We start from the raw sequence: 14849 nt of genomic DNA, 5'->3' as shown, positions 1-14849 counted from the left end.
TTGATCACACCACCTTTGGGCCTTCGTATTTTTAATATGACAAACCCCAATTCCTTTATTTATTCATTCATCTGTTTTTTTCTTACAAGAAACTGTTCCTGACTGCCAGCTAGACACGGAGGATGCAGAGATTCAGACACAGTGTTTACTCTTAAAAAGTTCACCATGGAGTCGTGGAGGCAGATGACTGTTAGACAGCTATGTTGTGTCATAAGTAAGGTGCTCTGGAAACACAAAGGACAGAAACCCAATCCGGACTGGGAGGTCCAGGGAATAACTCCTGAAAAATATTAGGAGTTAGTCTAGTAAAGGAGAGGGAAGAAATTAGAAGTTTGAGTCTAATGTTAAGAGTAGAGGTTTGGACTAATAACATATAGATTTGGAATTTAATAGCCAAGGTGGTAACTGCAGTAACAGATATACCTCAAAACTTCAGTGACTTATCACAGTAAGAATTTATTTTTTACACATGTAAAATGTGTTTTTACATTTTACAAATCCAACAAATGTGTTTTTGATTCACAGTGAAGGCTTTTCTTTTTTGCAGTATGTGGGCCTCTCACCGTTGTGGCCTCTCCCGTTGCGGAGCACAGGCTCCGGACGCGCAGGATCAGCGGCCACGGCTCACGGGCCCAGCCGCTCCGTGGCATGTGGGATCTTCCCGGACCGGGGCACGAACCCGCGTCCCCCGCATAGGCAGGCAGACTCCCAACCACTACGCCACCAGGGAAGCCCAAGGCTTTTCTTTGTGCATTCAGGGAACTGGGTTGAAAGACACTCTGCCATCTTTAATACCTCACTTCTGGGTCCTTAGGTGTGGTCATGTAGCCAGCAGGAAGGGAAGGAGTGTGGAGGCTCTCAAAGGGGGATTGCTTTTAAAGGGCCAGACCTAGAAATGGCGAACACCATTAATGCTTACATTCTGTTGGCTGGAACTCAATCACATGGCCATACCTGATTGCAGGGGAGGCTGAGAAGTGAATTCTAGCTTCACGTCCAAGAAGAAGAAATGGATTTGATGATCAGATTAGCTCAAGTTGAGGAAGAGGCAAGATAGCCCAGCTGAGTGCAAAACCCCAGTGTAGGTAGAGGAGATGGCACCACATAGGGAACTAGGGACTTGCCCAAGGGCCTTGGGAACAGCCAGGAGGGAGTGAGTCCAGGACAGGAGAGAGTATCTCCAAGATGTGGAGAAGAAAGGTTAATAGTGACAAATGCTACAGAGAATTTAAATAGGATGCATGCTGCCCACCCAGGTAGAAAATAACTACGCTGTATAAACACGTGCCCAGATGCCGCTGCTGGGTTCTCACCCTTGACTCCTGTTTCTTGGTCTTGTGTGTTCACTGGTGGATCCTGGTATTGACACTTCTCTGTTGCTGAGCTTTGGCTTCTCTTCTCCAGTAGTATTCCTCCACCATCCCTTCCGTTAGTTATGCTGCACTCGGTGTTCCAGGTCAACACCCCAGCCCATCCAACCAGTTTGCCTTGAGGCTCTACCATGGAGAAAGCCTTCATTTCTTTTCAGAGTTGCCATCATGCAAACAAGATTCACGAACAAGGACCATCATTGCCAATTAACTGAATTGTTAACTGAAGTGAGATGTTTCCCTGGAGTGCTGAGCTGAAAGGAGAAGGGGACCAAGGGTAAAAGTTTTAACTGACATTAGTCACAAGGAGAGGAGACTGGCAGAAGTGGTAGAAGGAGCTCGGGGTCTACAGTCACATTTGTTCAGCAGTTTAAAGGTAATTTTCTAAAAATAGGTCAAATCTTTTAGCGAAAAATAAAATTTTTCTCTATAACCACAATAAATGTCTATTTATTGCAAGTCAGTTCGAATTAATATTGCTGAGCCACAGAAAAGAAAATTCTCAGTTCCACTTAGAATTCCATTAAGGATTCCCTTGCTAGCACGGTATGGGGAATGTTAACTGACAGTCTGTAGATGTGAACTAGGATGTTTTACTTCCACGTCGACCAGTATGCTATGTGAAAACCCAGAGACAAATCATCATGCCTTTCAGTCTCGCTGTCTTCAAAGGGAGCCTTGCTTGTATTGTCCCTTTGAGTAAGGCCAGTGACAAAGTCTAGCCCTAACCCACTAAGTGATGCTCCTCAATTATTGGGAAATAAGCTGTATCTTCCTCAAAGGGAGCCAGAGGCAAAGGAATGTCCATTGGAAGGAATAATCCCAACTGCTCTTGGAAATAGACGACTTTCCAGTTCGCTGTGGCTTTTCAAGAAAAAAGATGTAGGTTCTGTTAGCACAGAGCTCCATTATAGCATCTGTTCAGAGGGCAGGGATGTTGAAATGGACACACACACACACACACACACACACGTAAATTAAAATGGAATTTAGAGTGATTTAGGAAAAAATTATAATTTTAGGAGAATATAAATCAGTCTGTCCTTGACTTGAATGTTTCACTGTTGCTGCTCATATAATTTCATAGAAGGCAGAGCCCAAAATAGAGAAGGTCCAGAGAGGGCAGTACAAACAAAAGGAACCCAAGAGAGAGGATGTGATTCTAGAATCAAAACCAAGAAAAATTGAGAAGCCTCATCCTGTTGTACTTAAAGAGGAGCAGAGAGATATAGAGAAGGACGCAGAAAGAGAGGGACAGAGGACTGATACAGAAAATAACAAAAGGAATAGCAAGTGGCAGGTGGAGTGGCTACTAAGTTGATTATATTGAGAAATAGAAAACTTTGTATTGAAAAAATCATGTGTCCTCTTATAGGCGTAACGTAATAAAGCAGCTGGATATTATTGTAGAAACAATCGTATCTTGAAATGCGTCATCTGTCACAGTATAATAGTGTCTGCACTTGCAATGTCATTAAGGAAAAAGCTCTAGATCATAATGCTTTCCTAGGAAATGCACAGCTGCTGGAGGTGGGGCGGGGGAGAAGGAGTCAGCGGCTGAAGTGTGGTGTTGACAGTTAAGCCTGTCGTGGACCATTTGCATCTTCCTGGGCACTAAGAATTCTAGCATCTGGGACTGGAAGCTCCTGATTGGTTGACTTTTTCATGTTATTCCTGGTTAGCACACCCTATGCTAGGGGAAAAAACCCACACAACTGGATGGATTTGGATGAGTGTCATTTAAAACATTTAAAAAAGTGATCTGTAACCGTTAAATTACTATAAGATAAACAGTGGTCTAAAGCATTTAGGAAGCCGAAGTGAAAAAAAAAAATTTTTTTTTTTTAGCTGGATTGTTTTTTGTTTTTGTTTGTTTTTGGTTTTTTATGGCTGCACTGTGAGGCATAGTTCCCTGACCAGGGATTGAACCCAGGCCACAGCAGTGAAAGCACAGAGTCCTAACCACTGGACTACCAGGGAATTCCCTCAGCTGGATTGTTACGTTTGGAAATGGGATTCTAAGAGCAGAATAAAAATACCAAATTTAATCAAAGCTGACAATGGAAATTGTAAGACACATTCTGATTTCACAGTGACCTTAAAATGTGAACACTATTCAGAATTGATCACACGTGGTATTCTGATATAAACACACACACACACACACACACACACACACACAAATGATTCTTCAGTTTTTTTTTTTTTTTTTTTGCGGTACGCGGGCCTCCCGCCGCCGCGGCCTCCCCCGCTGCGGAGCACAGGCCCCGGACGCGCAGGCCCAGCGGCCGTGGCTCACAGGCCCAGCTGCTCCGCGGCATGCGGGATCCCCCCGGACCGGGGCACGAACCCGCGTCCCCCGCATCGGCAGGCGGACTCCCAACCACCGCGCCACCAGGGAAGCCCGATTCTTCAGTTTTACTCTCATTTTCCTGTCTTTTTTCTACCCACTTTTTCTGCACGTTCCTCTTACTCATCTGTTTCTATTTCTTAACTTACCTACTTTTCCCAAATTAGATGTGTCTGTCTTTGTTTAGTTCTTTCTCTTTCAACTTCAAGTAACGCCAGTGAAACAGAGGAATATGGATGTCGTTATTGGTTTTCACCATGTGGATATATGCCCGTTAGAACTCGGAAAACCATCTTAAATTTTGTTTCCTCCCAATCCCGCCTCTTCTTCATCCTTCCCCATTTCTGACTTCCTGTGGATTGAAAAGTGGGACTCTTCCTAGCCCGATTTCTGGCACAGATGCTTGTGGCCTGTGGGGTCTGGGAGCCCATCTGGCCTTGGACCTCTGAGGAGCAGGCGTTTTTTATGCTCCATGTGGGATTTGAGTGGCCATTAACCTTGCAGACCAGGATGCTGTGGGACTCCAGCACGGTTACGTTTGAAGATGATTCCAAGTGATGTGGAGCATTTGTTGTGCGTTTTCTTCTGTGTCCGTGTTTCTCTAATTTGAGTGTGCAACAGAATCCCCCCCGGGAGGGCATGTTAAAACACAGACTGCTGGGGCTTCCCTGGTGGCGCAGTGGTTGGGGGTCCGCCTGCCGATGCAGGGGGCGCGGGTTTGTGCTCCGGTCCGGGAAGATCCCACATGCCGCGGAGCGGCAGGGCCCGTGAGCCATGGCCGCTGGGCCTGCGCGTCCGGAGCCTGTGCTCCGCAGCGGGAGAGGCCACAACAGTGAGAGGCCCGCGTACCGCAAAACAAAACAAAACAAACAAAAAAACACAGACTGCTGGGCCGCACCCCGGAGTTGCTGATTTGGTGGATCTGGGGCACTTATTCCAGGAAGCACACTTTGAGAACCACTGTTTCTCATCTACCTGCGTTTATGTCCCCAGCTAATTGAGGTCAGCAGTCTTAACCCCAGAACGCTGAGTGCCTGAAGGCTGGTGTGCTGGGCGGCACTAGACCAGTCCTGTCCAATGGAAACACCACGTGAGCCGCATATGTGAGAGAAAATTGTCTAGTAGCCACAGTAAAAAAAAGTCAAAATAAACAGGTGAAGTTAATTCAGGTAGTCTGTTTCAACCCAGTGAATCAAAAATATCATTTTAACGTGTAATCAGTGTAACAGACCATTGATGAGGTTTTTCACATCCTTATTTTCATACGAAGTCTGACTTCGTGTGTATGAATCCTACGTTTCCAGTACATCTCAGTTCAGACTAACAACATTTCGAATGCTTGGTGGCCACGTGGGGCCGGCTGGCGGCTGCTCTCCTTAAGCAGTGTAACTCTAGGACTTTCTCTTGCTCCTGGGAGACTCCCTCTTTCCTTTCTTAAAATGCGTTATTTTTAGGTATTTGTGAGAAAGTTTGTATTTCTTCAGCATCTTCCATGATACGGAGCACTTCCCGTGGAGTCACGAGCTCTGTAATCTCTATGTCTCGAGTGAGTTTCGATCTGTGTGGCTCATTAGTAACTATCCTAATGATGGGACGACAGTGGCCGAGCCCAGAGCTGGGGATTGGGATGATAGGCAAGTTTACATCGGTGTTCCTGGGGAAGGAAAGTTCTTTTCTCTAAGCTCTTCCTCAAAAAAAAAAAAGATCAGGTTAAGGACTGATCAGTGACAGAATGAGGGTTGTTTTAGGGATGAAAGGTCAGGAAGAGAGAGCAGTGATTTTAGAAAGAAAGTTAGATAATGGGGTAGAAGAAAATGAAACCAGAACAACAAGGTTCAGTACATGAAAGGTGGAGAGATATGTGTGTGTGTGTGTGTGTATATATATATATATATATATATATATATATATATATGAAATCTCGTTATATATACACATATATGGACTATTTAAGTACAATTTGCTTTGTTCCCTCTATTTAACTACTACCACAAGGAATTCGGTTCCTTTAACTCATGGTTAATCGCCTGGTGATGAAAGAGAATAAGATGAGAACACCGACTTTTATGTGTTATTTTTCTCTTCTAACATGATGACATGAACTGTAAGTCAAAATAAGTCTATTATAGGATGTGCACAGGACCTCGGGAACTACTGAAATTAATGAGTGCCAAACCTCAGACCCTAGAAATTAGCCCTTTAAATGCACACATGAAGAAAGCAGAACTTTGAGTGAATCATCGGGGTCCTGCAATAAGGAGGTCGCAGTAAATGTCTGAGACCCACTGGCATGCCACCCGGGTTCAGAGGAGAGTGGCTGCTCAGCTCTGCTACCTTCAGAAGGTGAGGACTTGTCTCTGAAGTGTTGGAGCTCTGTCCTTTCCATCCGTCTCTTTCAAATTGGCTAAAAACAAATACCGTGTTTAAGTAGAGTAGCATTAAAAATCGATGAAATCGTACATCCTGATACATGTGATAATGATAGTCTCTGTGCAGCCATGACATTTGAGTTTTGCTGAAGACTTTTATCCTGGACTACTGTTCTGTTCCTTTCTCACTCTGTCTCATTTCAGCATGAGGTAACGCAGTGCGTACTTGAAACCATTTGAAGTGACTAAAGGGTTCCGAGCGGTGGTTACTTCAGAAAAATTGGCATTTCAGAGAGATGTGTTTTACGGGGGATTCTCCTGCCGCCGTGGCTCTAGACATTTTTCAGATGCAGCAAGCAATATGGGTGCTGCCATATTCCCCCCTCTAAGACCCTGTGGCGGTCTAGTGGAAGACCACTAGGTAGATCAAACAGCTGATGGCTTAGCTGACCGGTACTTCTGTATGAATACAGCACGTGGCAGTTATTTTAAAAAACAGGACAGTTCTAGTTGGATCAGGCGTATCCCATTGAGTGAAATCAGACAGTATTTGAAGACATGGAAAAATAGAACATCAGAAGTCAGATTGCTAACCTGGGTTCTGATCTAACAAGCCACTTAATTTTCCCCAACTCTTGTTTTCTGACGCATATATGAATGGTTTGAATCTTGTGAGGTTCAACTCTTTTGGAGTCAGGAACCTCTTCTTAAGAAACTACTACACAGGGAAATTATTACAAGTCATTCAGGAGTTTCATGGGTCCCCTAAAGTCTAGGGGTCTCTAGACTTTTGTTCGAACCCTGAATTAGTTAATCTCTCGCATTTTTTTCACCTCATGATTGGGAGAAGTCTGTGGGTGTGCTGTATGAACCTTTGTAGGCAGAAGCCTCTGATTCACAGATGGTGAACTTTTGGTGGATCGATGCTGTTCAGATCACACTTGCTCAACATCCTGGGATAAGTGCCAGAGGTAGGGTCTACTGATGACTAGAATTTCTGAAGAGGTGGCTGTGAAGCTGGGAAAGGAGCAGCTGGACTTGGCATTGTCAGACCCGGCTAATCTGGAAACTTCCTTAACCCATGTGGCCTCAGTTTCTCCTTTTGTATAAGGAAGGAAGAATATCTGTGGCATGTGAGTTTATGGGGCATTTAAATGAAATAACAGACCACGACTTAACAGAGGTAAGTCAACTGCTAGATGGCAGTGAGCCTGGAGAATGCTTATCCCGTGTTTACTTGTTGTTCAGACACTTCCCAGAGGGTTGTGTCTGGCAGACTATGGGTTCTTAGGAGGTGCAGACCCGGCAAGTCAGGGAAACTGCAGTGCCCTTGATGGGAACGGTCCCGTGGGACTGTGGGAACCTTTTCGTGTGTAACAGGAAACCGCGGTATCTGGGGAGGCCTCCTGAAAAGGGAGATGAACTTGAAAATCGCTCTTGCCAAGGGAGGAAGATGGGCTTAAACTTTTGGAAAATCAGAGCCACTCTTTGGACCTGTGCTCTCCAGAGGGCTAGACAAACATCAAAGGGAGTCTTTTGATGAAAAAACCTCCATCTGATACATTTAACATCTGGTCAGTGTTAGCATACAGTAACACCAGAATTCATTACTTAAAGAGATACTTGGGAAGCATTTCAGAACACTGCTGCATTTGTTCACTTTTTCTCATCATGTCACAGGCGGCCATAAGAGCTTCTTGAGAGAAGTGTGTATCATTTTTGTACAAACAGATCCAGCAGGTTTCCGTGGCAGTTTGGGTTGTCTGCAGACCTTCATCCCTGCTTCTGCAGTCTTCATTCTTCTTGCAGGGGTTGCGTCTAATGTCTTCGGTCTGGAAGGATGAAGTTCTTTTTCTCTCTTTGAAGTTTAATTTTAATTGTCTCTTTCTAAATTCTTATAATTTATGCATATTTTAAGCCATTGATGAAACTGCAGTCTTGTTCATGGCCGGTAAGTGGTTAATCTGTTTTGTTCTGCTTTTATTTTCAGATTGAAGAGTTTCGAAGGCTGAGGACACATGCAAAAGGGGCAGAGCTTGTGGAAGGCTGTGATGGGATTTTGGGAGACAACTTTAGACCCACTCAGCCACTCAGTGACAGAGTCATTAGAGCCGCGTTTCAGTAGCTGAAGAGAGCAGAAGCCGGTGCGTCTTCATCTGGGTATGTTCGGATTAAGCAAGGAAAATGAGGCACACACAGCTGAGCCTGTCACACCAAAGCGACTCTCATTGTCAACGCACTTCATTTAAATCTAGGACACATTCTCAAGCCCCATTAATCACGAGTCAGGTGGTTCGTAAAAACTTCATGCCGTGTTGGACAGAAATCTACAGTCCTTATGTTTTCGAGCAGAGCAGCCTTTCATTCTGAGTTTTGCTCTAATATCGGCTTTCATAAGGGAAGGTGCCTGAGGCAGGGGAGCAGTGACATGCAAGTACCTCTTCGGTACTTTACTATGTTGTCGCACCCTTGAAACCGCAGCTGTCACCTCCTGTTGATGGGGGAGTGTAAGGGAAGGGACTGGGGGACCTGTTGAGCCTCAAAGTGGCCCTTGTTCCGTGTAGATTTGGTCGTCTTGCTTATCGGGGTGGGTAGGTGAGGGCAGATCTGGCACGAATGAAAACACTTGTCCTATGGAAGTGCTTTTATTCAATAGATCAAGAAGCCCTTGCTAATTATCTGAGTGTAGGAGTTTCTGTACTGATTAAAACCTAATCTGTACATTTTAATATATCGAATTCAGTGTTTGTATTCCTTACCCTTAAGGACTAACAAAGTAAAACATCACAAATATGGAAAAGACAAAATATACATAAATGCCTCTGTACTGGGTTACTTCTTCACCTTGTAGGTTGCCCAAGGGCGTGTACCTAGGTCAGTGTGTGTTGCTGGGAAACCACTGCTTCTCGTAAGAGGGAAGCATCTGTTGGAACAGTTTCCTAGGAGTCAGGTCAGAGCTCTGACTGTTTAATGGACCGTTATGAGTATGTACTCTCATCCCGTGTGAAGGGTACAATGGACCGGGGAGTCACAGAGGAACAGAAATCTCTGGCCTCAGGGAGCTCACAGTCTCACGAGCCAGACAGCTGATATAGGAATTTTAAAGGGTGATCCCATTGTCCATGTGTTTCCCTCTCCAGTTTTCTTGCCCCTCTATTAGTACTCTACTGATGCACCCAGTACTCCAGCCAATCTGTCTTTTCTCTTCTGTGAATGTGCTTTGCTCACCCAGTCCTTACCTCCTTTCCTTTTGCTCGTTGAAACCCTAGCCGACTAGAGGCCCAACTCGCATACCGTCCTCAGCAGGAATTCTCTCCTTGTCCCTTATATGGTACCTCTTGTTTCACATTTTTTCTTCCAATTAGCTATTCGTATATTTCTTATTTCCTGTGTCAGATTTCAAGCTTCTTAAGGGTTGAAACGTGTTGATTTTACTTTGAATCCATCATGGCACGTAACAAGAAATTCCTTAGAACTTATGTGTGTCCTGTATCAGCCAACTGTGTTCCAGTCCTTCGTTCCTTCTCAGTTTCTGTGTCAGCCAGTAGATGATGAGATGATGGGGATGATGATGATGAGGCCAGGCAAAGTCACCTGTGGTAGGAATGAGAAGGAACTTTCAGTAATTCATATATGTTAACAATGGAGAACATCCCAGAGGGCTTTAAGCTGAGCCTTATAACAGATGAGCTAAAGAATTAAAATAATATTCAGTCAGACATCATTATTGAGCACCTACTACGTGATTGGTTCTGTGTATACAGAGATGAGAAGAACAGATGTGGTCTCTGCCCTCATAAAAGCTAGAGTCTAAGATGGGGAACCTGACAATGGAGAAACAAACACTTCTGGCACAGGGAGATCAGCTCCGTGCTTTGTGACCACCTAGAGGGGTGGGATAAGGAGGGTGGGAGGGAGACGCAAGAGGGAGGGGATATGGGGATATATGTATGCATATAGCTGATTCACTTTGTAATACAGCAGAAACTAACACAACAACACTGTAAAGCAATTATGCTCCAATAAAGATGTTAAAAAATACACAGTTAATAAATTCCATGAATGTAAAGAACCAAGAAATGGAGTGAAGGAGGTTTCAGATAGAGGGAATATCTTTTGCAGAGACCCCGAGGGCCCAGTCTCTGTGGAGGTGATAAAAATTTGATGCATTGATGCACCTGAAAGAAGCCTTGGGAGTCTGGGGTATGGAAATGAAAAGGGAAGGTCAGGCAGGACCCCATGACTTAGAGGGCCTCGGCAGCCGTGTTAAGACATCTTTATTTCATCGTCAGTGTGCTGAGATCTAAGCGTTCTCAGGGGAGTGGCCTTCTCAGGAGATCACAGTGGCTGGAGAACAAATGGATCAGATTATTGTGGGCCAGGCTGTGGCGGTGGAAGGATATTTTAGAGGTCCACTGGGTAGCCAAGGTGAAAGGCATGCAGGCATGGATACCAGCCTAGGAGCAGTGCAGATGGAGAGAAGCTGACATATGTGAAAGGGTCTTGGAAAGTGATATCTAGGGATAAATTGGATGAGGGTGGGGGGAGATGGAAATATCAAAGATAACACCCGGGGTTTGGGGCTTTAGAAACTGTGGCTAGAGTGCCATTGAGTGACAAGAGGGAAGCCGGAAGAGGCTCTGTCTGAGATGGAGAGCGGGAGGGGACTGAGAGAGGCTTGTCAGTCACAACAGTGGGCCTGGCGTGAAGGAAGCTGGAATTTCGAGAGCGGAGATCAGAAAAGGGGTTGGAACAGATGCGGGAGTCGTGGGCATAGAGATTTTATACGTACAAGTGTGTACGTATAATGTTCTCATGCTACATGGGGATGACCTCGGATGTTCATAAAATCTTACGGGATGCTTTATGACCAGTTAACCAAAGCACAGAGAAGTTAGGTCATCTGCTCAAAGCCATTGGGCAGCGGAACTGGAAGTTGGACCCAAGCAACCTGCCTGGGGGCCCCTTGTTGTAAGCACTGCAGGACAGAGGTCAGGGAGCGTCGCCACGCTGGCACTCAGGGTGGCAGGAGGACGAGGGAGGCGGTTGCTGTGAGCAGAAGTTGGGCATGAAGGGAGAGGGTGGAGATACCTTGTGGTGGCAGCTTCAGACAAGCGTGTCTAAGTTTAAGGTGTCCGATGTGTGTTTTGATTTGATCCATTTTTATATTACAATATGATTCCCACCTTAGCGTTGGCTAACATCTCTGTCATGTCCCATATATATCATTTCCTTTTTTGTGGTGGGAATAAGACTTTTTTTTTTTAAACAAAAGAAGTAGTAAAACTTTTCTGTATGTGTGTGTGTGGGGGGAATGAGCCAGTGGATGGGCAGGGCTGAAGGTGCTGTTTCTCGAGGGGCTAGTCCTAGCAGTGAAGTCCCTGAAAAGTTGCCAGGGGATGGGGCCCTCAGCACACGTGGAGACTGACTGTTGTTATGGGAACGGACACTTTGTGCTATCACAGGAAGGAAGGAGGTGGCGGTTTATAGACAGCGTTTCATGACTTGCTTTACTGTTTAAGGAGGGTTGGGTAGAAGCTAGAAGAGGTGAGCGCTGCCAGACAGCTGGGAGATGGGTGCAGAGTGAGGGTCCGGAGGGCTTACGGGCACGACCCAGTTGGAGGGCCAGGCAGAGAGGGGCGGTGAGGTTGGTGAACATGAATTTATGAATTTCCCCAGTGTAGGTTTGGTATACTCTCTTTGAATGTAGGTAACTATAAATGACGCTTTTTATGAAGTAAGATTATTGGCTTTAATTTTTGATCCATATCTGGTCCTACACCAGAATTGCCTGTCTCTAAATATCTAAGTAACCATCACTACTTTATCTCTCTCTCGCACGCGCACACACACACACGCACACACACACACTCTTAAATGTTTGTGAGAAGATCACGTATATCTCAGATACTTCATATTCATGGTACGATAGGAGGACAGTGTGTAATTTTCAGTCTTCGATTAATTGCAGTTTAGATATTTTAACAGAGGATGGATTTATGTCCTTGTCTTGGTGGCTGCGATTACTAAAAGGAGGTCACTTTCCCCCAAATTCCTAAGAATGGTGCAGAAATTCTTTCAAAGGCGACTTCACTTCTGACCGTATCCTTTTATGAATACATTTTTGATCCTTTTATCTTGAAGTGTGTAATACAAATCTAGTCGTACTGCTACATAAAAATTATATCGGGAAATCAGATTTATGGATGTGTGCTTTTTATTTGATATTTAATAATGCCCTAAGGCAGGTAATTCAAATTTTTATTAAAGTGAAATGACTTGACAGTCAGACTTTGAATTTAATGCATGAATGTTTCATTTAAGCTCTTGGAACTGAAAAGGAAAAAAACCTTTTTTTCTGATAGTTCTCTAAAAAATGTTCAGAATAATTCAGATTTATTTTAGCTACACTTTACTAAAATAACTTTAGTTTTTGGACTTAAAATGACATTTATTTTTGCATGACATGTCTAGACATCTGGAGGGTTTTGATAACCAAGACTTATTACTCCCATGAATTATCTGTGACTTTTTGTATTACCATTTAGGAAGTATGAGCTATGGTTTTGGACTTGTTTAAAGAGTTAGCACATAAGTCACCCAGGTGCAGGGCTAGTTCAGATTTCTAGGAGCCAGTTTACCCACTGAACTTTCTTTACGCTGCAGGAGAACCAAATCTTAATAACAAACCAAAATAAAACCAAGCTTTATGTCCAGTTTCCTTGCTGCCCTTGGCATGATAATATTGGCGCTACCCTTCCAGTGAAATGATTATTTGCCTGTCTGTTTCATTAACTATTAACCAATTTTTAGAAAGCTATGCTGACTGTTCAAAGATTTGCCTGCTTCCCCGTGACTCGAATATTCTTAAACTGCACACATGTTTACAGTAACTGTAGTTAATTATAATTATTTGCTGTAAAAACCAACGCCACAGAGCTCTTTAAATACCTCCCTGTAAACAGGTAAATAAATAGCCTACATTTCTTGGCAACATTATTTCCAGTTACATTAACAATTTATTTCTTTGTGAGATCTGTTATTTACATAAAACCGTGTTTCTTGAGTTGATTTAGCTTTAGAACAAAACAATATGATTAAACAACATATATTTTAGCCGTAGAATTAATATAATTATGAATAAAAAATGTTTTCTCCAGAAAAAAAATGTAACCTCCCTTACCCTCCTTAAAAGGGGAAAATATGTGTGCTCCAAATAGATGAGGAGAAAAAAAAAAAAAAAACAGAAAAAAGGAAGAAGAAAAAAGAGGGTTATTAAACAAGTATCTGATCCCTGTGTCAAACTTACACTCGTATTTGGGCAAAGACCCGTTTTGGGTCTTTGAGTCACATTCAGACTGTACTGAACTCTTCCCCATGTATACTTTTGCAATTAATAATGTTCTCTTCTTAGCTTTAATAAATGCTATAGCTAACATCAATTTCATAGCAGCTTTCTTTTATAACCTAACAGAGTTGGAGGTTAAAAAAGACTAAGCCATTATGGAAAAGGAGGGGATTTGTGGGAAAGGGATAATGTCAACTCTGAATGACCAAGTAGGTAAAAGCTATTATCCTTTCAGGATAAATGGAAAGCTCAGAGCCGTATTTTCAGTCAATAGAACTTGGACTGACTTCACTCCAATAATTTAATATGATGCACAGCATTAGGGTGAGAAATGAAAGCTTGATGGTAGAGCTATTTTCTATTTACTGTATCCTATAGAATTGCCCGAAAATGAATGGATTTCCTAAAGGTTCTCAGTATGATTTCAGGAAAAGGCCAAAATACCAAGGGTGGTCAACCCATCTGTTATGTTTTGATTCTGTGATACAAAAATTGTTCTTAACCCAAGAATGAAAAGTATCAAAGCTGTATAGACATTTCTTCGAGATTAGTAAAGAAGGAAAATAATCCCTGCTTCCGTATCTGTCCTTTGTTTCTTTTTTCACTATTAGAAAGGTTAATTTATTGTGGGTAAAAATTCCTGAATGATTTATTCCCCTCCCCACCCATGAATTTAAACAAAATTGTGTTTGGGAGGAAGGGAAGAGAACATCTTGCAGTCATGGGTCAGCTTTTATGTTGACCATTAATTTATTATGATACCCTAAATATAGTAGTTTTCATGATTTTAAACTTCATATATTTTCCATAAGAAAATCACCGAGACCAGGTTATCTCCTCTAAACATGTAGTATTATGTCTTTTTCCTCATGGATGCTCATTTTTGGTAATTTCCTCAAGCCAATTTTTAAATTTTATTTTTCCAGTTTGAGACTTACTAAGAAAACATTGTTCACAAAGAAGCATTCATTTCAGTTTCTTCCTCATTTACTGTCTGTCCTTTCCAGTTCCTCTTTTCCATGATGAAGTTCATAGAGACTTAGGAAAGCAGATTCATCATAGACCCAGGGAACTGTGAAAGCCCAGCACACAAAGGGACCTTCCTGGAGGCCACTTGCTGTTGGAGTCCGCGTGCCTCAGCCTGTGGCGCCTCCTCTCTTTGTAGGTGGATCATCTACACCCACAGCCTCTGTTACCACCAAAGGCAGATGACCCTCTCATTTATCTGCCGACACCAGGTCTCTCTGTTAAGTTCTAGAATCGGATGCCCAACCGTTTGCCTCACTTTTCTTTTGGATGCATCAGAGGCGTCTCACACTCAATACATAAAAGATTGAATATATGATCGTCCTTCGCAGACTTGGCTTTCTTCCAGTTTTCTTAGGAATTCAAGTCATACTTGACACTTCTCA

The 14849-nt window shown here is 43.3% G+C and overlaps 1 protein-coding gene across 3 annotated transcripts in view; it reads left to right on the top strand.

The window, feature by feature from the left end:
* The window catches only part of CA8 (carbonic anhydrase 8), a 210623-nt gene that overhangs the window by 183878 nt on the left and 11896 nt on the right, over nt 1–14849 (top strand). For 2 of the 3 annotated variants that reach the window (XM_032610212.1, XM_032610210.1), the window contains one exon: nt 8080–8249. In XM_032610212.1, the coding sequence (XP_032466103.1) occupies nt 8080–8214 (135 nt within the window). In that variant the 3' untranslated portion in view covers nt 8215–8249. The remainder of the gene's footprint in view (nt 1–8079; nt 8250–14849) is intronic. The other variant, XM_032610211.1, reaches the window with a different exon arrangement.

The sequence above is a fragment of the Phocoena sinus genome, chromosome 17, assembly GCF_008692025.1.
Source record: "Phocoena sinus isolate mPhoSin1 chromosome 17, mPhoSin1.pri, whole genome shotgun sequence".
Lineage (NCBI taxonomy): Eukaryota > Metazoa > Chordata > Mammalia > Artiodactyla > Phocoenidae > Phocoena > Phocoena sinus.
This window is presented reverse-complemented; position numbering and strand designations above follow the sequence as displayed.